The sequence below is a fragment of the Pleurodeles waltl genome, chromosome 9 (genome assembly GCF_031143425.1).
Source record: "Pleurodeles waltl isolate 20211129_DDA chromosome 9, aPleWal1.hap1.20221129, whole genome shotgun sequence".
Lineage (NCBI taxonomy): Eukaryota > Metazoa > Chordata > Amphibia > Caudata > Salamandridae > Pleurodeles > Pleurodeles waltl.
In genome coordinates, this window is record NC_090448.1 from 893,337,420 (window position 1) to 893,364,295 (window position 26,876).

Genomic DNA, 26,876 nt, shown 5'->3' on the forward strand with positions numbered 1-26,876 from the left:
CTATTGTCCACACTATTTGTTATGATGCTTCAATCGGAACCGTGCCGTGTGTCATGTTGTGATAGTTTTTTGTTCAAAATGCAAAAATACAATTGTTTAAAAAGTCTAGTTGGTCCCTGGTTCTAAATGAGGCAGCTAAAGTGCAGTTTTTGCAGGTTGGTAGTAGAGCCTTGAAATATGGATGAAATCTCTGTATGGTCTGCAGTGGATGCAGATATTGAGCCATTTACCCATTTTGTAACAACACTTCTCATGTGGTTTTCTTATTTTCTTCTCCAGCACCACTGGCTTTCCAGACAATGGAGAGCACACACTGTGAATGAAAGATAAAGGCTCTGGTTGCTACTCGGACAGTGTGCATGTCTAGGGATGTGAGCCAATCACAGAGTCAGCTGCTTACTCAGTGAATAGGAAATCTTATGGCAGAGTAGTGGTTGTAGGAATAACCTCTCTAGCTGTGTAAGGACACACTCACAATATGTAAACATGGCAGTGCATCATCAGCCCTTTCATATCTTTTCTACCATATAAGTGGTCAATCATACAACTTCTGGGTCACGTTACATTCTATTAGGCACTAATCATCAAATGGATCTGGGTCTACTGTCAATAGTCTGACTTTTGATCTATTTTATATAGGGCAGAGCTATTGTGTTGAGTTCGTGGTTAGACTGTCTAATGTACATGAATCATAATAATCTTACAATACTGAGGTTGAGCAATAGAATCACACCTGGGGAGTGCCATTGTATCTTTCAGAATAGAAGTTTACAGATGACTAAGACATGGAGTCCACATTCAGATTATTCAGGTACAACTAAAGAAAGAGAAGGGCCCCTTTGTGAAGTTATTGACAGTATGAATGGGTTTGCTGGATATACCCAGCACTTTCTGGAGGCTCAAGACTTTACAATTTGCCACATTTGGTTTCGTTGTTCAGTCCCATGCAATGGGACTACATTTTGAAGACCCATTTTTGTTCTTTTAAGTGGAGTGTATAGATAGGAAACTGTACATCTCTTGTGGATGTAATTTTGTTAATAATTTCTGTTCCAAGTCATCAGGGAAAGGGTTCTTTCTTTGAAGTGGGTGACTTTTAGTCATTAGAATGGCATCTCATATATTGCCTTTATGCTCTCAAATGCAGATTTTCAGTTTCCTCTTGGACATTTCCATATACTGCAAACCACTTGGGCAAGTTATTCAGTAGAATTTGCACTTAAATTCACCAAGGACCTAATTTAGTCTAGTATTTGCTGGTGGTGGGTTTCACATGTATTTGTTGACCAATTTGACTTACTTTTGTTGTGAGATGTGGATCCAGAGTAAGAGAAAGAAAGGCAGACAAGGGTGACAGGGTGAGGAAGAGGAAGATGGAAAAATAGTGGCAAAGGGAGAAATCAAAGATGAAAAAGAAGCTGTTGACATGAGATAAATTTGAAGGAATTGTAGTATGGTGGGCATTGGTGGCCAGTAATTTTAGGAGAGAGAGGGGCGGATGGGATACACATGCACACGTACACAAACACACCCATTCATTCACACAGACACGCAAACACATTCATTCACAACACTCATTGACAAATATTCAAACTTACTTGCACGTACGCATGCACCAAACATTTAAAAAAAAAAATTACAATTAAGTGCAGTTCTGCCTCCGATGACTCAGAAGGGTTGGGGCTAAAAAATGCTCTAGCTAACATGTTCAGAATCTGAAAAGAAACATAGGGAAAAGGCATTAAAACACCTGGTGTTCCAGGATAAAGTAATCAAGAGTATCATAAAAATATGGGAACGAAACATTAAAAACATAATCAGAAATAGTATATTCACATATATTTTATGTGTTTCAAAAGTTAGGGTAGGATAACCCTCACCTCCATGTCCATAAATTTTTTTAAAATTCTTGACACATTAGCTAAAAAAAATGTTATTCTATCTCAGGACCAGAGGCTTTGGATTATGCTTGTTCAAAGCTGTTGCAGGACATTAGAAGCTACAACCAAGATCGGTTTGTAGTAAAAGGTTTTGAATGTAGAATCTGCAGACCAGTCAGCCACTCTCATTATGTCTTGAAGGTGAGACCCCCAAGTTAAAAGACTGTGATGGCATGGCATCTGGCACTGAATGGGCTCCAAACTTGGAAGCATCAATACTAGCTTCCAAAAAAATCCATTTCACTCAGCGAGCCAAAGTGGCAGAAGACAAAGGGTGGAATGGTCTCTGGAGAGCAATCAAGAGTTGACCCCCATTAGATTGATAGAATCCCCTCGTATGATCCCCATATTCTTTCAAACAATGGACGATGCATAGCTTTGGATTATCTGGAAAACTGGGGTAAGTAATTTGTCTAGATAGGGTTTTGATCTGTCTCGAAATAGTAAAAGAGACGCCCTTGGGTGAAAACACCTTGCCCGAAATGTTCAAGCCCTTAACACAATAAAATGGTCAGTTTAGTGGACAGTTGTTTTCTAGACATGTCTGAATTGGTGGGCCATCTCTGGAGAAAGTTGAGAATGATGGTAACATCCCATAGATTAGAGTATTTAGAAAGGGGAGGATTAGATAGACTAATTTTTCTCATAACTCTACTTAACAGAGGATGTTCACCCATCGGTTTTCCTTCAAAAGGAGAGTAACCCGCAGATATTGCGGATCAATAGTTATTGACAGAAAAATATACTCAACCACTGGATTTCTACTAAGAAATTAATGACATAGGTAACGGGGGCCAACAGGGCATACAGATTCCTTGTTTTGCAGCAACCCAACCATTTTTGCCAGTCCGAAGCATAACGTTTCTGGGTAGAGTCCGACCATGATGCGGATGTGAGCTTAAGAGATTGTTACAAAAGGTTTTGCACAAAGTGGCATTTCCTGAAATGCACCAAACCATGAGTTGAAGAAGAGGTTGGTTCAGACCTGCTGGGTCTGTCAGGAGACTCAGAACTAGGAGAATTTGGACTAGCAAGTCTCAAGATATTTCCACCAGAACTGGGAACCAGGGATGAGCTTTCCACAAGGGAGTGATCATGACCAGCTCTGTCAACTGGCGCAGAGTTTGGGAGGCAACCCTCATGATCATCAGAAAAGGAGGAAGGCATAATGCAGAGGGCCCTTCCACTGTTTGAGAAAGACAGCTATGGCGAGAGCCATTGGGTCTTGTCTCCAAGAGAAGAAGCAAGTCAGCTAGTGAGACAGACAGTACAAGAAAGGGTCCGTGTGACACTGGCCTCACCAATTCTGAAGAACTTGGAAGACTCCCCGTTGGATTTTTCACTCATTGGCATCTCTGAGGCCCCTTGATTTCCAGTCAGCTACCACATTGTATTGACCTAGCAGATATTTTGCTGTAACTGATATTTGATTTTGGAGACAATAATGCCAGCAGGTCTTTGCAATCTCCGCTAGGATATGCAACTTTTTTCCTCTCAACTTGTTTATATAGTGGACTTCTGAAATGTTGTCCATTCAGAGCGGAATGCAACAGCTGGACCGGGGGCTAAAGTTCTGGTTGCAAATGGGCCTGTTAATAGCTCCAGACAGTTTATGTGTAGATGGGCTTCCTCTCTAGACCACTGCTCTCAAGTGGTGATGGCGCTGCACCTGGCACTCCATCCCCACTCGTTGGTGTCTGATTCCAGCACTATTTCTGGGAAAGAGCCAAATATGGCTCTGCTGTTCCAGGCCACCGTTGAAATTTGCTCTCAGGAGTGAGGGCTATAGAGTATGCAACACCTCTCTGGAGAGGGTAGGTTTTTAGGCACTGAAGGGCTCTGTAGTGCAGGGGTGCATGAACGATTGCCTGAATAGAGGAAGCTAATAGGTCTATTATCCTGGCTAGGACTCTGAGAGATAACCTGTCTTTGTAGAGAGTGGACGGGATCTTCTTCAGGATCTCCTTCTGGATTGAGCGTAACTTCTGGGCTGGAAGGGACAGTAGAGAAGTAGAAGAGTCGATCTGGAATCTGAGGAATTCCATATAACGTGAGGGGGACAGTGGAGTTTTCTTCGCATTGATAAGAAAACCAAGATCTTGTAGGAGTTGGATAGTCCAATCTAGATGTTGAAGAAGGCTCTGTACATCTTGGGCCATGAGAACAGTATCATCCAGATAGATGATCAGACGTACTCCTGTGGAATGGAGATTCTCCAATGCTGTGCGCAAGACCTTGGTGAAACACCAAGGGACAGAGGAGAGACCAAAGGGGAGGACCTTAAAGTGGAACCACTGGCTGTTCCACACAAATTGAAGAAGTTTCCGATGTGGAGGAAATATTGGGCTTGAAAGAGAGGCATCTATCAAGTCGAGGCGGACCATCCAGTCGCCCTCCCATAGGATGTGACAGAGGAGATGACTCCCCTCCATTTTTAAATGTTAGTGAATAATCTAGCTGTTGAATTCTTTCAGGTTGATTACTAAGTAAGAGCCACCCCCTTTCTTGGTCACTACAAAGATGTTGCTGAAAAAACCTGAAGGGTTTGGCTGACAAGGTCGATCTCATTCTAGGTCAGGAGTGATCTATTTCCTGTTGAATAAAAGAGAAATTGAGTTGTAAAAAATGGATCACTGGAGAAAGAGAGGGCTATTGAGAAACCCCAAAGAACTCCATCTTGAACCCAGTTATTGTTTCCAACACCCATGGGTTGGAGGTCAAACAGGACCATTTGTTCAGAAGGTTTTGGGGTCTGCCCCCAGTATGACCAACAAGGGTTGAATCAATCTTACAATAGGAATTGTTTCCAGAGGCATAATTGCCAGGGAACGGAAGGCTCCTCTTCCGAAACGGCCTCATCCACCGTGTGCTCTGGCAGGGTAAAAGGTGTCCCTGGGTTGGGAGGAGTATCCACTGCCTTCGGCAGCTGGAGTGGCTTGGGTGGTTGTGGAAAGAGGCCAAAGAACTGTCAGATGCCCTTGATATGGGCTGGCGGTGGCAAAAAGAGGTTGATGAAAGACCTTATTGAGAGGGAATTGGGCTTTGTCTAGGGACGTGAAGGTGTGCACGAATTTCCACAGATCCTTTACAAACTTATCGCCGAAGAGTAGTCCATTGGATAGAGGGCCTGTTTCTGCAGTGGCTAAGTCAGTTAATTTAGGATCAAAACGTAACAGAATTGAGCGCCGTCTTACTATTGAAATTACACAATTGGCATTGCCCCATAGACATAAGGCGCATTATTCCCATCTTGCCAGGATATCAAGATCAATGGGTATGTTGCTTTCTTTTGCGGAGACCCCATATCCAGAATCTTGCAAAAGGGACCTGCTAAATCGAATCTGACGGGACTTCCAGGATCTTTTTTTTGGTGTCCTTATAGGAACGTTTGAGGAATGTGGGTAGGTTAGGCTCAAGCTCTGGGGTCATCGCTATTCTGTCTGGAATGTCAGGATGAGGGCTTTAAGAACATATGCAGTTTCAAACGTCTTTGTTGAAACTCCTCCGGAGTCTGTCATGTGAGTAGCCTGAGACTGCAGGAAGAAGGGTCCAGTCAGATGACTGTGGGTGGATAATAGAGTCAGGGTGAAAGGTCAAGGCAGAGGAAGAGCTGGAAGAGTCACCTGGAGATGCAGTGAAAGAGAGGTCGCTGTTGGTATGGCAACGCCATTTGGGACGGTGAGTAGAGTCATCATCTGAGTCTGAAGGGGGAGATTGGGAATCGGCAGATATGCCATCTGGAGAATAAATGGGATTGACTTGGGCGATTGTTGAAGGTTGAGCTGCAGAGTAGTCATTATTGGGACAAGCAGGCCATGGTTGCAGGATGGGGCTAGTTGGAAGGCTGGCTAGGGCCATCATTTCTTCCAGGGGGTAGAGGCATGGGGGGACTCAAGCCATTGGTTGGGACCATCAGGGCATATCTCTTTAATTGTCTGGCAATGGCACTGGGCTGCTGTTTAATCGACCTAGCACTACCATAAAAACTATGTTAAATAAAACAGGCAAGTATTTATTTAAATGTCAATCTGTGTGTTAAATAAAGAAAGTAACCATTGAGTTCTGCACCACTTAACTTTAGAAGCACCTTTATTTTTAAAGACCTCTTGCAGCCAAAGTGTAAAAACATGATAAAGTTTCTACAAAATTCAAAACGTGTATCTAATGAACACGCACTACCTTTTCATTTTACTACATCAGATATCAGTGCATTGAGAAGTATTGTTTCAAAAGTAACGGTTCTCAAACATAAATTTAGAGAAATTCATTCTTCCCACCACCCTAACAAAATGCCAATAGTGAACCAGTTGTTATGTGCACTTTTTGGGTGGTCTGGGTTCCTATTACACATGAAAAACATAGGCCCTCATTACAACCCTGGCGGTCGGTGGAGAAGTGGTGGTAATACCGCAAACAGGCCGGCGGTAAAAAATATGAAATTACAAGCATGGCGGTGACCTCCAAGCCAAACCACCACTTCTCCACTCCGACCTCCAGGGTGGTAACGACCGCTGGGCTGGAGACTTCGGTCTCCAGCCCGGCGGCCGTCACTACACCACCGGCGGTATCACGACCCTGAATACCGCCATGGATTTTCATGAGGTTCAATCCATGGCTGTAGGCACTATCAGTGCCAGGGAATTTGTTCCCTGGCACTGATAGGGGTCTCCCCCATCCCCCTCCCCAGAGTACTCCCCCCACACCCACGACCCCCCTACCACCCACCAAAGGTGGTAGGACCCCCCCAACACTCATGCGCCCCCAAACATTGACACACACACCCCCTACATGCACACTCACACAACTACTACACATACACACACACATACACGCACACATACACACAGACATACACACAGAAATAAACGCACACATTTCCCATACACACAACACACCCCCGCATGCATACATGCACACGCCCCCTCTGCACACTCACACGCACACCCACATGCACGCACACAACGCACAACACCCCTCCACCCCCCTCCCCTAATGGACGATTACCTTACCTGGTCCCGTGATCCTCCAGGAGGGAACGGAATCCATTGGGGCTGCTCCGCCGCCAGCACCCCGTCACCAGAACACTGCCATGCCAAATCCTGGGACATGATTCGGTGGGTGGTGTTCTGGTGACATGGCGGTGGAGGTGGAGCAGCCTCCACTTCACTGCCGACCACAGTATGGCTGCTGGCGGCTCTCCGTCCGGAAAAGGGCAGAGGGCTGCCAGCAGTCATAATTTGCTGTGCGGAAAACCGCCTGCACTGGCAGTCTTCAGCACGGCGGTACCTCGGCGGTCTTGAAAAAAGACCGCTGAGTTCTAAATGAGGCCCCTAGTTTATTAAATCAAACACAGGAGAGGTTTTTGTACAGCGGACATCCTGAAGTAATTTATTTCGAGGTCCTCATATGTTATAATGAAGAATAAAAGAGGGAAAGTGAAAGGAAACAATGGCCAAGCTCACACAATTTGATAAAGTGGGGAAGCCGAGATTAATCCCAGGTTTTCAGGTTTCATATTGTGTAGTTCAGCAACTAGATATATATGATTTCCTTCACCTTAATGCCAACTCCCCAGCCCGATGGCACCCTGCTGACATTAATGCGGCCCTCTGTCACATCACAGAACAAAGTTTTCGGTCCCTGAGAAAATATTTGCGAGTACGCATGCACTACAGAAAGGGCCCTATTGAAAGGTTGAGTGACTGAGGCATCTAGGGTGGGGACTGTGCCTTGAGGCAGTAGTAGGTCTTCCTGGTCTTGGTCATAAGACAAGGCATTAGGGTCATTCATATCTGCCATATTATGAATTTGCGACTAGGCATTGTAAGGATCAGATGGGTGTACAAATGAAATTCTGTGGGGCATCTCAGGAGAAAACCTGTTCAGGGAGGCACCAGTAAATGTAAGGGGACCACCAAGGCAGACGTCTACCCAGAAAAAGGGTCCTGAGCCCCGCTCAGGACAGTGCCTGTAGAGCCAGATGTTCCAGCCCAGGGAAATGGGCGTAGGGCAAACAACAGGCTCTACCGCTATGTAGGAATGAGAGCGGGAGCTGACTCAATCTTGCTGAGTCATAGAGTAGGCTTGCAATTCTGATCCAAGTCGGAAAAAGAGCCCGCTGCACGTAGAATGCACATGTGGGAAGGGGAGCTAGAAATAGGACTTAAAGTCCTCCTGCTGACGCTCTCTGTCTCCCGGCCTCCAGGCACCCCGTCAGATGCTGATTAGACAACAGAAAGTTAATTAATATTGCTTTGCAGTAGCGATACAGGGAAAGACAATACTACAAAAAATACAATAAACAATATACCACTGAAAAGACAAAATATAAGCATAACACGTATCTTATTGCAAAGCAGCAAAGTAAGATGACGTATTTTGGCGCCATATCGTTTATACACATGGTTATGTGCTGTGATTAGTGCTATAAACAGGATGTCACAAGGAAATGTTATGGGAAATGTAGTATTCATAAAAAGGTTAGCCAATAAAGGAAGACAGCAGTCCCAATCTTGTCGCAGAGTGGGATGAGGTCAGTAAGACTGCTGACCCCACCCCACTCTGAGACAATGTGTCACTGATTGACACTTGGCCCTGGATGCTTCAGGACTTAAACTTGAAACGCCAAGGTCCGAGTCAATGACTGACGCTACCCTTTGTCACCCTGGGGGGGGGCCTCGAGGACCTTTGCTTAGCTGAGGAAGTCACACCCACAGGTGCTGTGACATCCTCAGCCCAGTAAAGTTCAGCTCAGGCAGCCAGGAGCCTGTACATTTAGGCATGTCTAGCTCCTAACTGCCTGACCTGAAAATGAGGAGTGTCTGTCAAGTTGACCTTTGCTCAGCTTGACAGACACTCTTCTTTAGGGGAAAAAGGGTGAGGGGGTGTGGCCCCTCAGCCCCTACCTAAGGGCCGTGGTTGATGGAGGGTGAAAGGGGCATGAGGTGGAATCAAAACTAGACAGCCTTGGTATTCAGAAACCCTGACCATTGCAACTCCTTCGGCGGGTTTCTATTAAAAAATGTGTGCCACGGTACACATTACCTCCTCATCCAATTCCTTACTAAATGCACAACGTGCATATAGTAAGGAATCGGACGAGGGATTCAGAATCAGAGTAATGAAGATTAATGGTAAGTAATCCAAACCTTTAACACTGCCTCAAGCATTCCTCTATCTAATCCTCTCAATTTTGACCATAGTTGATTATCTGGAACTGTATAACAACAACTAGATGCTTTCTTGTTCTATTCTACAGAGAAAGCATCCATGAAAATAACAGAAAAGGGCCCTCAATGTAGGAAATACGAGGACAGAGTAAGAGAAACAATCAAAACAATTAGCATGAGTGGTCGGAAAACACAAAAACTTTGGGCTTCTGCGCCTACCAATATCAATATTTGTATTTGCATATTAAGCACTGGACAGTCCTATTACTAGATACCCACACTCGCCTCTTCAAAGTGCAGACAGAACACATGCTGCGACACGTCATAGAAACAGTGACGTCACAATACATCAGTGAAGACATAAAAACAGGTGCTGCTTAGGAGCCAGCAGTCTTTCTTGATTCTCGACTTCCAGTTAAGGACCGCTGCAGTCTTCCCGAAGCCTGTTTTACTTTTCTAATATTCCCGGTTTCCATTTATTCAGTGATTATGCTTACCCCCGCCCAGCTGCCTTTACCACTAGACTAGCCTTTCATATATGTTTTCACCCGCCCTCTCCCAACCGTCTAATCGTGGACATGCCAGGGGACATGCAACCTCCCGATTCCCTGCCAACGCATCTCTACGTTCACCCACAGCAAGAGAAAGGATATTAGTGGAACACTTCCGACCACGAGCAGCGCATCATTTTAGGTTTTGTTTTAAGAAATGTGTTGTGTTTGTTAGTTGTGCGCTTCCCGTTCACTGATAGAAAAACTGCGCTCTGCGCGTGCGCATTTCCACGGACCCAATGTTTATTCAACTCAATCTTTTTAGTTTTAGAGATGACGAAGACGAAAGTATAACCTGTATCCCTGTTATCACAGAGGTAAGGGCGACCGTTAATGGTTTTTGATGCTATTTGAAAACAACGTTATATCTGTTACCTAACTTTGTGTTTTACTTTCCATATATAAAAATGTAAAGCATTTTTGTTGCTGGGCCCAGCACAGATATACTGTCATTGTGTAATTCCCAAGACGGGAAATCAGCAAATAGCAAAAAGGAAAACTTGAACAAATTGTTAGCCATATTCCAAGATCTTGTTCCCTGGTCCTTGTTTGACTGTGCATGTTTTTTCTTATGTTGATATTTTGTACATATTGTTTCAATTTAGGTTTATTGATGGATCTCTTTCATTGTAGCCACAATCGCTATGATGTGGTCCCAAATTGTGTGAGTGTGTTTCTATTACACTAATTCAAGATTCCTTTGTGTGCACTGGAACAACTGTACAATGTTATATCAAATTCTGAAAAAAAAACATTACCCGCCATGGTGTTGCGCACTTATAGAGTCTCAGGATTTTCGGAGAAAGACAGTGACAATATCGCTTACAGACAAATTACAAACATGTAAATTATTCTTTAGTTTAGATGAGAACAGTTTCAGGTGCACAACAAATACTGGGGGAATGAATTGTTTTAATCACCTTCCGGTGATCAAACTAAAATCACCACTGGTCTGTGAGAAGTTATCTCTCCTATATTTCTAACAGCTTGGAGTGGCCACTGGAATCAGGTGCTTTGACCTTGCAGCCAGTGCTTAATTTGTAAAGAAAAAGGTGCCGGTGCCCGAAGCCCTCCTCTTAAACACGCGGCTGCTGCAATTAACTGTGTGAACACGGAATACTGAGGAGTGTAATCCTGAAGCCATCTTGGGCCTCTTCAATCCATATAAGCAACTCCCTGCCCCTTTAGCTCACTCTTGCAGCTTTCTAATTTCTCCCTTTGTGACGCTTTTTCGTTTTCCCCTTCCTCCGTCTTTCCCATATGAGTCTTTTGCTCGCAAAAAAATGCTTGAGGCAGTAGAATAAGCGCCGGTCCTCAAAAATAAGTGCCGGTGCTCAGCACCGGAAACAACAAGCACAAATTAAGCACTGCTTGCAGTCTGCTTTCCTCTCACCCAGAGCCACAGGCAGGCAAGCGTCCAGTATATCCCTGTTATCATAAGGCCATTGCCATCTATACTAAACAGTGCTTAATTTTGTGCCTGTGGTTTCAGGTGGTGGACACTGACACTGATATTTGAGGATTGAGAATAATGTTTTAGGTCGGGCATGACAATATATCTGTATAGAGTGCTGTTAAATATTCTTCAAAATATACACATAAAGGGCATTAGCTCCTCAAAGAGGCTAATTACTCTCACGTTTATGCTATTGGCTGTTTGGTGTATCACTCCATTGTCGAAGCAGTGGTTCCATTCAAAACCACGAGGGACTGTTTTACCTCTGAACAGTAGACTTAATCATCACACGATTATTCACGTTCAGTTCTTAAGTCTTATAAGAATTATACACATAAAGGAAGTCTTTTTGCTACTTTCTTTTCCCCCAAAATGGCTGTAATTACTATAAATAAGCCATGAAAACAACATTTTGAAATGTCTCTGTTTACAATCATTGGCATCTATTGGCTCTACCAATGATTGTCATCCTCAGATTTTGACCGAGCGAGAGAAAGGCAGAAACTGTAGAGAAAATGAGAGAAGACAAGGCAAGAAAGCATAGATGAGGCAGGAGTAGAGTAGAGACACGGGAAGTGTATGCAGGCATGCAGGCCCACCAGAGGTTAGCACCCAAGAAAAACACTGCATCCTTCCATGTTCTTATTTGAACGAAATAAACCCTAGCTGAAAGTATCCTGCATCATATTATGAAATGTGAGTGCCTCCACGAGATGGCTATATTATGGGAAAGGTATTAGGAATAATGCCAGTGGTATTTGGTAGATTACTCCCATTACCGATGGCGAAGTACTTGTCAATGGGTAAATTCCTTAAATCTAAATTAGTTCAAGTGATCCCTATTGCAGTAAAAACAAAGTCGGAGATCAGAAACGGTTCTAGATTGGGAAAAGTGGTCTCCCTCGACATACAGCTTTGTTTATGGTTATTCCACCTAACCAGTGGTAATTGCAACAGCACACTTTTAGTGGTAATATCAACATAACGATGGTCTGTTGCTTCTAAACTATAAGTTCTGAATTTCGTTTTTTGTCGTGGTTTAATTGTTTTGTTTTTTAAATTTAACAATATGAGTTCTTTCCTTTTTCTTTCCATTCTTATTCGCCACCTCCCACATCTCCCTTTCTGACTTAGTTGATATGTGTGTGTGTGTTTGCCTCAGTGGCGTAACAAAGGCCCCCCCAGACCCTGTGGCGTGGGGGCCCGACCTCCATGGGGCCCCCTCATCACTGTGCACGGGTGTCAGGCCCTTAACTGGGTCCAAGGGGGAGGGAAACCCCCTCCAGGTGCTTTGCAAGTTCCATTACGCTGTGTGTGTGTGTGTGGGGGGCATGTATAACCCACACTGTGAGGACCAGTTTGGTCCTCACAGCGTGGGTAAACACTGTCAGGTCCAGACTAACACTATCCTTGTGAGGTCCGGTCTATTTTGAGGTCCTGTCCCCATAGTGTGTTTAGGTAGTTTCAAGCGAGTGCATCAAAAAACAAAAATTGCAGTTATATTTGCCTTGGTCCGCTTTATAACTTTCCCTAAAGTGGCGCATGGAGTTAGAATAGTAAATACACAGTTCATAACGGTCAATGGCCGGTCCTCACAATTATAGGTATGTCATGTTGTGTGTGTGTGTGTGCTGCCTGTACTCTTTGTATGTCTGGCTTGACAATGCATCTGTCGCCGACCTGAGGTGATCAACAGAAAAACGGCTCCATTGGGGAGTTTCTCATGAAAAATGTGTGCCCCGGTAATCTTGTACACATTGAGCACTGCCCCAAGACTCCAATTTTGACAAACAGTTACCTATCTATCTGGAACAGTGTAACAACAACTAGAGGCCTTATTCATTTGGACAGTAATTGTGGGAATCCACATACGATGTAATTTTATTGAAGTTTATGCACATGATAATTCCATGAACTGTAATGTAGGTGCATTATTACCTAATGTTCCTAATAGTCTGTGTTTCTTCAATCATCCCTTTGCTATAATTGCAGCAATTGTCACCCCCGGGAAAAAAATAGGGTACCATGCCACATCTGGCAACAATAGTAGGGCTGGTACAATGCACTTTGACTGTCCTATGCATTCCCTGCTTCTAGTATGGCTGCTGCATTCAAACACAATTTTCTATTATTTTTGTACTTCACTTTGCACACTGCGCACATCCGTCTGGTTCCTTGTTCAGTAGAAGTGGGCACAAGTGATCTGAGATAGGTGCCATCCTACAGTGATGAGCCTCCTGCTACACAGTGGTACAATCTGAAGCTTCCCTGGCACAAAGAATATGATGTAGTCTCAATCCTGCATATTCAGCCTGCAGTTGCAGCTGGTAGCTGCTTATTTAGCTAAGCAAAGCAGCTGAATATAAAACCAACCAATGCTGATAATCTCTGCTGTGGTGAAGACCAGCTGTGCTCACCTAATTGATAACAGATGGAGTGGGACAGCTCAAATACCGGTTTTTCCCAATTATATGTGGGTTGGACCATATGACCCAGATCTACCTGTGGGGTGACACCTTTGTTTCTCTTTCTGGAGTCTACACACTACCATGACCTTTGTGCTTTCTTTAATCTCCACTTGAACATACTATAATATATAGTGTCAACAAAAAGGAAAAGCAAGTAAGGACATAATCAACAAGAAAAGGCAGAACCCGAAAGGGAAATAAGGGGCAATGCCCAAGACAGTCACAACACTTCCAAAGCATTGTGACACATTGTATTACAAGAGTATTTGCCTTTGGTAGAGGGTTCAAGATGCTACCTTCTCTCATGGCTCAGACGTGCAAGTCACCATCTTAGAATGATTCTGTATGATATGAATCCTCTGGTGGCTTTGGACAGGAAGTTATGTAGACCTCCTACGACAAAAAGTTGCTATTTCGAGCCACTAAAATAGCCTTTTAGCTGAATCAGTAGTCTATTACAAACATAATGTCTGATCTTCCATGCTGCCAAAGGTTCTACTGATTGTAAATTCGACAATTATGCCCAGAAATGCCAGGAAAATTAACAATTCCCTAATGTAACTATGTTTCCATCCGCCTTTGGTCATAATTAGAGGAGGTGTATAATGGAATCATCAACTCTGTGCATGCTGTCTATTGCTCCAAAAGTTTAGCTGACAACACTACTGAATCACCTTATTTCCTGCTGTGCTGCGTTCTCCTGTCTCTTCCTCCTGCCATCTTCTTCCTTGTGCCAGCCACCATGCCTGTGCCTGCTGCTGGAGGTTTAACATACTGCCAGGCTGCTGAAAAATACACATCATCCATTTTTAGGTCGAAGCCTACCAGACTGCACAGATGTCGGGTTTGCTACCACCATCTTGGGGACATTTGGAAAGCTTCCCTGGGAATACATTCCACCCATTGCTTACCACTGTGTTGGACCTGTTAGTTTAGCTCTTGGTGTGATTTTCCGTGTCTTTTAGGCTTCTGACCTTCTGTTCTTGATCCTGTGCTGAATGCCATTTATGCTGGCATTGGACACTTTACCACTGCTGATCAGTGCTATGGTGCAAGTGCTCTCTGTCTAAACTGTATTGGTGATTGGTTTATCCATGGTTGGCATACTTGATTTGCTAGTAACTCCCTAATATAGTGCACCATATGTGCTCAGGACCTGTACCTCAAATGCTACTAGTGGACCTGCAGCACTGATTGTGCCACCCACAGGAGTAGCCCTGTAAACATGCCTCAGACCTGCCACTGCAGTGTCTGTGTGTGCAGTTTTAACTGCCAATTGGACCTGGCAAGTGCACCTACTTGCCAGGCCTAAACCTTCCTTTTTATTACAAATAATCCACCTTAAGGTAGGCCCAAGGCAGCCCCATGGCCAGAGTGCAGTGTATTTAAAATGTAGGACATGCACTGGTGTATTTTTCATGTCCCGATAGTGAAATACTGCTAACTTTGTTTTTCACTATTGCAAGGCCTATCCCCTAGGTTAACATGGGGATTGCCTTTAAATGTTTTTCAAGTGTCATTTCCCATTGGGAGCATATAGAGATCTGGATTTTGGGGTCTCTGAACTCACAATTTAAAAATACATATTTTAATGAAGTTTGTTTTTTAAACTGTAAGTATGAAAATGCCATTTTTGGAAAAGGGCATTTTGTTGCTTAACCACGCACTGCATATGCCGGACTGTGGAATACACATCTGGGTCAGGATGACAGTTGGGTTGTTTGTGAATTCACCCTAGACAGGTACACAAAGGAAGCTGAGGTGTGCCCTGCATATCCTGATGGGTCTTCCTGGACTATAGAGGTGGTGTGAGAAAGTAGCCTCTTTCTAGCCTTGTTACCCCCACCTTTGGCCTGTTTGTGAGTGTATGTCAGGGTGTTTATCACTGTTTTCACTGTCTCACTGGGATCCTGATAACCAGGCCCCAGTGCTCATAGGTGTGCATGTATATGTTCCCTGTGTGGTGCCTAACTGTCTCACTGAGGCTCTGCTAACCAGAACCTCAGTGGTTATGCTCTCTCATTACTTTCAAATTGTCACTAACAGGCTAGTGACCAATTTTACCAATTTACATTGGCTTACTGGAACACCCTTATAATTCCCTAGTATATGGTACTGAGGTACCCAGGGTATTGGGGTTCCAGGAGATCCCTATGGGCTGCAGCATTTCTTTTGCCACCCATAGGGAGCTCTGACAATTCTTACACAGGCCTGCCACTGCAGCCTGAGTGAAATAACGTCCACGTTATTTCACAGCCATTTTACACTGCACTTAAGTAACTTATAAGTCACCTATATGTCTAACCTTTACCTGGTAAAGGTTAGGTGCAAAGTTACTTAGTGTGAGGGCACCCTGGCACTAGCCAAGGTGCCCCCACATTGTTCAGAGCCAATTCCCTGAACTTTGTGAGTGCGGGGACACCATTACACGCGTGCACTACATATAGGTCACTACCTATATGTAGCTTCACCATGGTAACTCCGAATATGGCCATGTAACATGTCTATGATCATGGAATTGCCCCCTCTATACCATCCTGGCATAGTTGGCACAATCCCATGATCCCAGTGGTCTGTAGCACAGACCCTGGTACTGCCAAACTGCCCTTCCTGGGGTTTCACTGCAGCTGCTGCTGCTGCCAACCCCTCAGACAGGCAGCTGCCCTCCTGGGGTCCAGCCAGGCCTGGCCCAGGATGGCAGAACAAAGAACTTCCTCTGAGAGAGGGTGTGACACCCTCTCCCTTTGGAAAATGGTGTGAAGGCAGGGGAGGAGTAGCCTCCCCCAGCCTCTGGAAATGCTTTGTTGGGCACAGAGGTGCCCAATTCTGCATAAGCCAGTCTACACCGGTTCAGGGACCCCTTAGCCCCTGCTCTGGCGCGAAACTGGACAAAGGAAAGGGGAGTGACCACTCCCCTGACCTGCACCTCCCCTGGGAGGTGTCCAGAGCTCCTCCAGTGTGCTCCAGACCTCTGCCATCTTGGAAACAGAGATGCTGCTGGCACACTGGACTGCTCTGAGTGGCCAGTGCCACCAGGTGACGTCAGAGACTCCTGCTGATAGGCTCCTTCAGGTGTTAGTAGCCTATCCTATCTCCTAAGTAGCCAAACCCTCTTTTCTGGCTATTTAGGGTCTCTGTCTCTGGGGAAACTTTAGATAACGAATGCATGAGCTCAGCCGAGTTCCTCTGCATCTCTCTCTTCACCTTCTGATAAGGAATCGACCGCTGACCGCGCTGGAAGCCTGCAAACCTGCAACATAGTAGCAAAGACGACTACTGCAACTCTGTAACGCTGATCCTGCCGCCTTCTCGACTGTTTTCTTGCTTGTGCATGCTGTGGGGGTAGCCTGCCTCCTCTCTGCACCAGAAGCTCCGAAGAAATCTCCCGTGGGTCGACGGAATCTTCCCCCTGCAACCGCAGGCACCAAAAAGCTGCATTACCGGTCCCTTGGGTCTCCTCTCAGCACGACGAGCGAGGTCCCTCGAATCCAGCGATGCTGTCCAAGTGACCCCCACAGTCCAGTGACTCTTCAGCCCAAGTTTGGTGGAGGTAAGTCCTTGCCTCACCTCGCTGGGCTGCATTGCTGGGAACCGCGACTTTGCAGCTACTCCGGCCCCTGTGCACTTCCGGCGGAAATCCTTCGTGCACAGCCAAGCCTGGGTCCACGGCACTCTAACCTGCATTGCACGACTTTCTAAGTTGGTCTCCGGCGACGTGGGACTCCTTTGTGCAACTTCGGCGAGCACCGTTTCACGCATCCTCGTAGTGCCTGTTTCTGGCACTTCTCCGGATGCTACCTGCTTCAGTGAGGGCTCTTTTTCTTGCTAGACGACCCCTCTCTCTGCAGGTCCAATTTGCGACCTCCTGGTCCCTCCTGGGCCCCAGCAGCGTCCAAAAACGCCAAACGCACGATTTGCGTGTAGCAAGGCTTGTTGGCGTCCTTCCGGCGGGAAAACACTTCTGCACGACTCTCCAAGGCGAGAGGGATCCGTCCACCAAAGGGGAAGTCTCTAGCCCTTTTAGTTCCTGCAGAAACCTCAGCTTCTTCTGTCCAGTCGAAGCTTCTTTGCACCCGCAGCTGGCATTTCCTGGGCATCTGCCCATCTCCGACTTGCTTGTGACTTTTGGACTTGGTCCCCTTGTTCCACAGGTACCCTAGATTGGAAATCCACAGTTGTTGCATTGCTGGTTTGTGTCTTTCCTGCATTTTTCCTCTAACACAACTCTTTTGTCCTTAGGGGAACTTTGGTGCACTTTGCACTCACTTTTCAGGGTCTTGGGGAGGGTGATTTTTCTAACTCTCACTATTTTCTAATAGTCCCAGCGACCCTCTACAAGGTCACATAGGTTTGGGGTCCATTCGTGGTTCGCATTCCACTTTTGGAGTATATGGTTTGTGTTGCCCCTATCCCTATGTTTCCCCATTGCATCCTATTGTAACTATACATTGTTTGCACTGTTTTCTAAGACTATACTGCATATTTTTGCTATTGTGTATATATATCTTGTGTATATTTCCTATCCTCTCACTGAGGGTACACTCTAAGATACTTTGGCATATTGTCATAAAAATAAAGTACCTTTATTTTTAGTATAACTGTGTATTGTGTTTTCTTATGATATTGTGCATATGACACTAAGTGGTACTGTAGTAGCTTCACACGTCTCCTAGTTCAGCCTAAGCTGCTCTGCTAAGCTACCATTATCTATCAGCCTAAGCTGCTAGACACCCTATACACTAATAAGGGATAACTGGGCCTGGTGCAAGGTGCAAGTACCCCTTGGTACTCACTACAAGCCAGTCCAGCCTCCTACATTGGTTGTGCAGTGGTGGGATAAGTGCTTGAGACTACTTACCACTCTTGTCATTGTACTTTTCATAAGAGAAAAATATACAAAACAAGGTCAGTGTATATACACATAGCCAAAAAGTTTTGCATTTCCTCTTTGCACTCTTTTCTAAGTGCTGAAAAGTACTTCTAAAACTTTCAAAAAGTTCTTAAAAGTTTAAAAAGTTTTTTCTGTCTTTCCAAAAAGTTCTGAAAACTTTTTTCTCTTTTTCTATCACTTTAACTCTCTCTAAAAAATGTCTGGCACAGGAAAAAATGTTGAACTGTCCAAACTTGCATATGATCACCTTAGCTGGAAAGGAGCAAGGAGTCTCTGCATAGAGAGAGGTTTGAGTGTAGGGAAGAATCCTTCCTTAGAACTGTTAATTAATATGCTTAGAGTACAAGATAAGGCCATAAGTGCCCAATCTGGTGAAAAAGTAGCTAATGGTTCTCAATCTGATCCAGGGACTCCCCCAGGAAAAGGTTCAGGAAAGAAACTTCTCAGCCTGCCCATTACTAGACAGTCTAGCATAGTTGGTACAGAGGTTGAATCACACCATACTGATGGTGTGCTCTCACATTATACTGGTAGCCAAGCTGTTAGGGTGCCCTCTGTAAGGGACAGGTCTCCTTCTGTTCATTCCCATCATACCTCTGTATCTAGAAATGTCCCTCCCACCCACCCTGATGACAGATTGTTAGAAAGGGAGCTCAATAGATTGAGAGTGGAACAAACCAGACTGAAGCTCAAGAAGCAACCGCTGGATTTGGATAGACAGTCTTTAGAATTAGAGAAGGAAAGACAGAAGTTGGGTTTAGATACCCATGGTGGCAGCAGCAGTATTCCCCATAGTCATCCTGCAAAAGAGCATGATTCCAGGAATCTGCACAAGATAGTTCCCCCTTATAAGGAGGGGGATGACATTAACAAGTGGTTTGCTGCACTTGAGAGGGCCTGTGCTGTACAGGATGTCCCTCAAAAACAGTGGGCTGCTATCCTATGGCTATCATTTAGTGGAAAAGGTAGGGATAGGCTCCTTACTGTAAAAGAAAATGATGCTAATAATTTCCAAGTTCTTAAGAATGCACTCCTGGATGGTTATGGCTTAACCACTGAACAGTACAGGATAAAGTTCAGAGAGACCAAAAAGGAGTCTTCACAAGACTGGGTTGATTTCATTGACCATTCAGTGAAGGCCTTGGAGGGGTGGTTACATGGCAGTAAAGTTACTGATTATGAAAGCCTGTATAACACAATCCTGAGAGAGCATATACTTAATAATTGTGTGTCTGATTTGTTGCACCAGTACCTGGTAGACTCTGATCTGACCTCTCCCCAAGAATTGGGAAAGAAGGCAGACAAATGGGTCAGAACAAGGGTGAACAGAAAAGTTCATACAGGGGGTGACAAAGATGGCAATAAGAAGAAAGATGGTGAAAAATCTCAAGATAAGCATGGGGACATGGGTAAAACCAAAGATCCCACTTCAAATCTTAAACACTCTTCAGAGGGTGGGGATAAAACAAATTCTTCCTCTTCTTCCCAACCTGCACACATTAAAAAGCCTTGGTGCTTTGTGTGTAAAAACAGAGGCCATAGGCCAGGGGATAAGTCCTGTCCAGGTAAACCCCCTGAGCCTACCACCAGTAATACATCAAGCTCTAGTGCCCCTAGCAGTAGTGGTACTAGTGGTGGGAATGCTGGCAACAGTCAAGCAAAGGGTGTAGTTGGGTTCACTTATGGGTCCATAGTGGAAACTGATGTAATCAGTCCCAAGACAGTTTCTGTCACACCTAGTGGCATTGGCCTTGCCACACTGGCTGCTTGTCCCCTTACAATGGATAAGTACAGGCAGACAGTTTCAATAAATGGTGTTGAGGCCTTGGCCTACAGGGACACAGGTGCCAGTTTCACTTTGGTGACTGAAAACCTAGTGCCTCCTGAACAACACATCATTGGACAACAGTATAAGATTATTGATGTCCATAACTCCACTAAGTTTCTTCCCTTAGCTATAATTCAGTTTAGTTGGGGTGGAGTTACTGGCCCTAAGCAGGTGGTGGTATCACCTAGCTTACCTGTAGACTGTCTCTTAGGTAATGACCTAGAGGCCTCAGGTTGGGCTGATGTAGAGTTTTATGCCCATGCAGCCATGCTGGGCATCCCTGAGGAATTGTTCCCTCTCATTTCAAGTGAAATGAAAAAGCAAAGGAGAGAAGGCCTGAAAACTCAGGATCCCTCTCCATCAACAGGTAAAAAGGGTATCACAGTATCCCCTAACCACCCTACCATTCAGGATACTATTCCTGTGGTGGGAGAAACCTCTCCTGGGGTGGCACCTGTTCCAAGGGAATCATCAGCTGGCAAAGCTGGACTCCCTGAGGTGGAAGTACCTCTCTGTGGGATAACTAACATTGGTGAGAAAAACAGCACCATTTTAGTTAACATGGAGCATCCCTCCAACCCTCCCAGAGAAACTTTAGTGCAGAAACCCTGCACTACCTCACAACACTTAGGACAGCATCCCTGCCCTAGTGTGGAGCTCATAGGACAGCATCCCTGCCCTGCTCCAACTCAAGATAAACAGCATCCCTGTTCTCTCTTCCAGCCAGATGGACAAAGTTTTTGCCCAGCTATGGCTTTTCTGAGACAGCATCCCTGTCTGGCATTTCCATCACTACAAATAGGTTCAGTGGACAATTCCCACTGCTCTAAACTAAAACTTACTGATAGAAACTCTGAAAATACATCTTCACATTGTTGTTTAGCTAAAAAACTTCAAACAGGGTGGTTTACATCCCCACAGGGAAGTAACCATATAGTGGATGATAAAGGGAGTAACCAGTCTATTGCAGAGCTACTCTCTACTTATCACCACTTAGACAATAAAGTCTCAACTGGCCAAGGTTAGCCTTATTGTCCTTCGTTTGGGGGGGGGTTGTGTGAGAAAGTAGCCTCTTTCTAGCCTTGTTACCCCCACTTTTGGCCTGTTTCTGAGTGTATGTCAGGGTGTTTGTCACTGTTTTCACTGTCTCACTGGGATCCTGATAACCAGGCCTCAGTGCTCATAGTGAAAACACTATGTTTTCAGTATGTTTGTTATGTGTCACTGGGATCCTGCTGGTCAGGACCCCAGTGCTCATAGGGTTGTGGCCTATATGTATGTGTCACTGGGACCCTGTCACACAGGGCCCCAGTGCTCATAGGTGTGCATGTATATGTTCCCTGTGTGGTGCCTAACTGTCTCACTGAGGCTCTGCTAACCAGAACCTCAGTGGTTATGCTCTCTCATTACTTTCAAATTGTCACTAACAGGCTAGTGACCAATTTTACCAATTTACATTGGCTTACTGGAACACCCTTATAATTCCCTAGTATATGGTACTGAGGTACCCAGGGTATTGGGGTTCCAGGAGATCCCTATGGGCTGCAGCATTTCTTTTGCCACCCATAGGGAGCTCTGACAATTCTTACACAGGCCTGCCACTGCAGCCTGAGTGAAATAACGTCCACGTTATTTCACAGCCATTTTACACTGCACTTAAGTAACTTATAAGTCACCTATATGTCTAACCTTTACCTGGTAAAGGTTAGGTGCAAAGTTACTTAGTGTGAGGGCACCCTGGCACTAGCCAAGGTGCCCCCACATTGTTCAGAGCCAATTCCCTGAACTTTGTGAGTGCGGGGACACCATTACACGCGTGCACTACATATAGGTCACTACCTATATGTAGCTTCACCATGGTAACTCCGAATATGGCCATGTAACATGTCTATGATCATGGAATTGCCCCCTCTATACCATCCTGGCATAGTTGGCACAATCCCATGATCCCAGTGGTCTGTAGCATAGACCCTGGTACTGCCAAACTGCCCTTCCTGGGGTTTCACTGCAGCTGCTGCTGCTGCCAACCCCTCAGACAGGCAGCTGCCCTCCTGGGGTCCAGCCAGGCCTGACCCAGGATGGCAGAACAAAGAACTTCCTCTGAGAGAGGGTGTGACACCCTCTCCCTTTGGAAAATGGTGTGAAGGCAGGGGAGGAGTAGCCTCCCCCAGCCTCTGGAAATGCTTTGTTGGGCACAGAGGTGCCCAATTCTGCATAAGCCAGTCTACACCGGTTCAGGGACCCCTTAGTCCCTGCTCTGGCGCGAAACTGGACAAAGGAAAGGGGAGTGACCACTCCCCTGACCTGCACCTCCCCTGGGAGGTGTCCAGAGCTCCTCCAGTGTGCTCCAGACCTCTGCCATCTTGGAAACAGAGGTGCTGCTGGCACACTGGACTGCTCTGAGTGGCCAGTGCCACCAGGTGACGTCAGAGACTCCTGCTGATAGGCTCCTTCAGGTGTTAGTAGCCTATCCTCTCTCCTAAGTAGCCAAACCCTCTTTTCTGGCTATTTAGGGTCTCTGTCTCTGGGGAAACTTTAGATAACGAATGCATGAGCTCAGCCGAGTTCCTCTGCATCTCTCTCTTCACCTTCTGATAAGGAATCGACCGCTGACCGCGCTGGAAGCCTGCAAACCTGCAACATAGTAGCAAAGACGACTACTGCAACTCTGTAACGCTGATCCTGCTGTCTTCTCGACTGTTTTCCTGCTTGTGCATGCTGTGGGGGTAGCCTGCCTCCTCTCTGCACCAGAAGCTCCGAAGAAATCTCCTGTGGGTCGACGGAATCTTCCCCCTGCAACCGCAGGCACCAAAAAGCTGCATTACCGGTCCCTTGGGTCTCCTCTCAGCACGACGAGCGAGGTCCCTCGAATCCAGCGACGCTGTCCAAGTGACCCCCACAGTCCAGTGACTCTTCAGCCCAAGTTTGGTGGAGGTAAGTCCTTGCCTCACCTCGCTGGGCTGCATTGCTGGGAACCGCGACTTTGCAGCTACTCCGGCCCCTGTGCACTTCCGGCGGAAATCCTTCGTGTACAGCCAAGCCTGGGTCCACGGAACTCTAACCTGCATTGCACGACTTTCTAAGTTGGTCTCCGGCGACGTGGGACTCCTTTGTGCAACTTCGGCGAGCACCGTTTCACGCATCCTCATAGTGCCTGTTTCTGGCACTTCTCCGGGTGCTACCTGCTTCAGTGAGGGCTCTTTGTCTTGCTCGACGACCCCTCTCTCTGCAGGTCCAATTTGCGACCTCCTGGTCCCTCCTGGGCCCCAGCAGCGTCCAAAAACGCCAAACGCACGATTTGCGTGTAGCAAGGCTTGTTGGCGTCCTTCCGGCGGGAAAACACTTCTGCACGACTCTCCAAGGCGAGAGGGATCCGTCCACCAAAGGGGAAGTCTCTAGCCCTTTTAGTTCCTGCAGAAACCTCAGCTTCTTCTGTCCAGTCGAAGCTTCTTTGCACCCGCAGCTGGCATTTCCTGGGCATCTGCCCATCTCCGACTTGCTTGTGACTTTTGGACTTGGTCCCCTTGTTCCACAGGTACCCTAGATTGGAAATCCACAGTTGTTGCATTGCTGGTTTGTGTCTTTCCTGCATTATTCCTCTAACACAACTCTTTTGTCCTTAGGGGAACTTTGGTGCACTTTGCACTCACTTTTCAGGGTCTTGGGGAGGGTGATTTTTCTAACTCTCACTATTTTCTAATAGTCCCAGCGACCCTCTACAAGGTCACATAGGTTTGGGGTCCATTCGTGGTTCGCATTCCACTTTTGGAGTATATGGTTTGTGTTGCCCCTATCCCTATGTTTCCCCATTGCATCCTATTGTAACTATACATTGTTTGCACTGTTTTCTAAGACTATACTGCATATTTTTGCTATTGTGTATATATATCTTGTGTATATTTCCTATCCTCTCACTGAGGGTACACTCTAAGATACTTTGGCATATTGTCATAAAAATAAAGCACCTTTATTTTTAGTATAACTGAGTATTGTGTTTTCTTATGATATTGTGCATATGACACTAAGTGGTACTGTAGTAGCTTCACACGTCTCCTAGTTCAGCCTAAGCTGCTCTGCTAAGCTACCATTATCTATCAGCCTAAGCTGCTAGACACCCTATACACTAATAAGGGATAACTGGGCCTGGTGCAAGGTGCAAGTACCCCTTGGTACTCACTACAAGCCAGTCCAGCCTCCTACAGGTGGGAGGAGCTGAAACTTTCAGCTGAAAGGGGCTGTGCCTGTCCTTACACAAAGCAGTCTCCACCCACTGGAGTGTGTCTGGGGACAAGCCAGGAAAGGCAGGATCTTGTGCACTACAAAGAATTTCCTTTGAAGTTTGCCTACTTCAAAGGCAGACATGAGTATAAGTATTGGACATCTGAGACCACAACTTCAGAATCCTTCTGGACTGAGGACATTCTGCCAGGCAGAAGAGCCAAATGCTGTAAAAGGGACTGCAACTCTGCCTGTTGCTTTGCTGTGCTGGACTGCTGCTTGCTGCTTTTGTCCTGGGAGTGAAAAGACTTGTCTTTACTTTCTACACACTGTCTGACTCTGTGCTGCTGATATTCCGGAGCTGCGGTTCCTACTGAGTGCAACAATGGGGACAGACATTGCAGGCCCAATGCCGATGGAGCACCTCTGAAGTCCCACCACAGCGTGAGTCCTGAGAGCTGTGCCCCCGACTTCTGGGATACCCGACTCTGTCTCTGCCATAGCACCTGTGGCCCCATGCTGTGATCACAACACTGCAAAGTGGATGCCTTACACCATGACCTGCTGGATTCATCAACCTTGCCAGATCGTAAGGAACCGATGCCTCTCCACTGACGCTGCATCACCTCCCATGCAACCGTAAGGAACCAACACTCACCTCTTCTGCCTTGCAGTAAGGAACTGATGCTTCACCTCCTTGGTAGCAGTAAGGAACAGATTCTGCACCCCCTCCAGCGACACTTCACCTCCCCGACTCCGTGTAGTGTCTTTGGGCCAGATGTAGGAAACGATTTGCGACTCGCAAACGGCAAAAATTGCCGTTTGCGAGTCGCAAATGTGAGTTTCCTATGCAGAAATGCATTTTGCGAGTCGGGACCGACTCGCAAAATGCATTTCCGACTCGCAAATAGGAAGGGGTGTTCCCTTCCTATTTGCGAGTCTGAGTGGGGTGCAATACCATTTGCGACCGCGTAAGCGGTCGCAAATCGTATCGCAGTTACCATCCACTTGAAGTGGATGGTAACCCACTCGCAAATTGGAAGGGGTCCCCATGGGACCCCTTCCAGTTTGTGAATGGACCCCAAACATTTTTTTCAGGGCAGGTAGTGGTCCAAGGGACTACTGCCAGCCCTGAAAAAAAAACGAAACTAAAGGTTTCGTTTTTTTTGAAGTGCAGCTCGTTTTCCTTTAAGGAAAACGGGCTACACGTAAAAAAAAAAAAAACTGCTTTATTTAAAGCAGTCACGAACACGGAGGTCTGCTGACTACAGCAGGCCTCCATGTTTGCGAGTGCCTTGCCTCGCTATGGGGCCGCAATTTGCGACCCACCTCATGAATATTCATGAGGTGGGTCATTGCGACCCCATAGCGAGTCGCAGTCGGTGTCTGAGACACCGTACTGCATAACATTTTGCGAGTTGCAAATAGCGAGTCGCTATGACTCGCTATTTGCAAGTCGCAATATGTTTCGTTTCTACATCTGGCCCTTTGTTTCCTCATCATTTTCAAGGGTACTGTACCTGGGATCCATGCGACTCTGTGACTGGCCACACTCCCTCGTGAGTGGCCTAGGACTGTTAGAAACAACTCCATCAATGACGCTGCAATAGCCCCAGTTGTAGATATTGTGTTTCTAGCACTTTACTGAAATTTAATCTTTAAAAAGGTGAAGGTGTATCTTTGCTTGTGTATGTTGGATTTTTGTCATTTTAGTCTTTTTGTATTCAGATACATATTGGCTATTTTTCTAAACTGATGTGGAGTCATTTTGCAGTGTTTTCACTTTGCTACTGTGTGTGTGCTTGTGTGTGTGTACCAATACTTTACACATTGCCTCTGAGATAAGCCTGACTGTTCATGCCAAGCTGCTAAGGGGGTGATCAGGGGTTATTTTATCTGTGTGACTCCCTTACCCTGACTAGAGTGAGGATCCCTGCTTGGACAGGGTGCAAACCACTGCCAACTAGAGACTTCATTTCTAACACATTGGCTTTGTGGTTTGTAACTCACATTTGCTTGCTTTCTATTTGCTGGCTTTGTTTGTTTTTTGGCTTTCCAGCTTAGTCCGTCCCTTCCCTTGACCAGACCCTATTTCGTCTATTCTTCCACCAGTACTGAATTTCTGGTAACAGGCCTTTACATCTTGTTCTTATCTTGTCAAATTTGCTGTGCATTCAAAGACAGAGGTCAAATATCAGGCTCTGTTTTCCAGGGAGCTTTCTCTGATTTCAAAGTGAGAAGATTTATGTGGCAATCATGCTGGCTACTCAGGGTGTGTTGTACAATGTTGTTATTTTTCTAGCAGAAAACAAAATTTAAAGGTCTGTAAATGACCTGAGCAGATATTTCAGAATG

General features: G+C 45.8%; 1 protein-coding gene across 1 annotated transcript in view; it reads left to right on the top strand.

Annotated features, from left to right (window-relative positions):
* CCDC197 (coiled-coil domain containing 197) overlaps window positions 1-26,876 on the top strand; it is a 212,589-nt gene that overhangs the window by 35,861 nt on the left and 149,852 nt on the right. Inside the window, exon 2 of the mRNA XM_069208233.1 lies at window positions 9,926-9,977. Within this exon, the coding sequence (XP_069064334.1) occupies window positions 9,926-9,977 (52 nt within the window). The remainder of the gene's footprint in view (window positions 1-9,925; window positions 9,978-26,876) is intronic.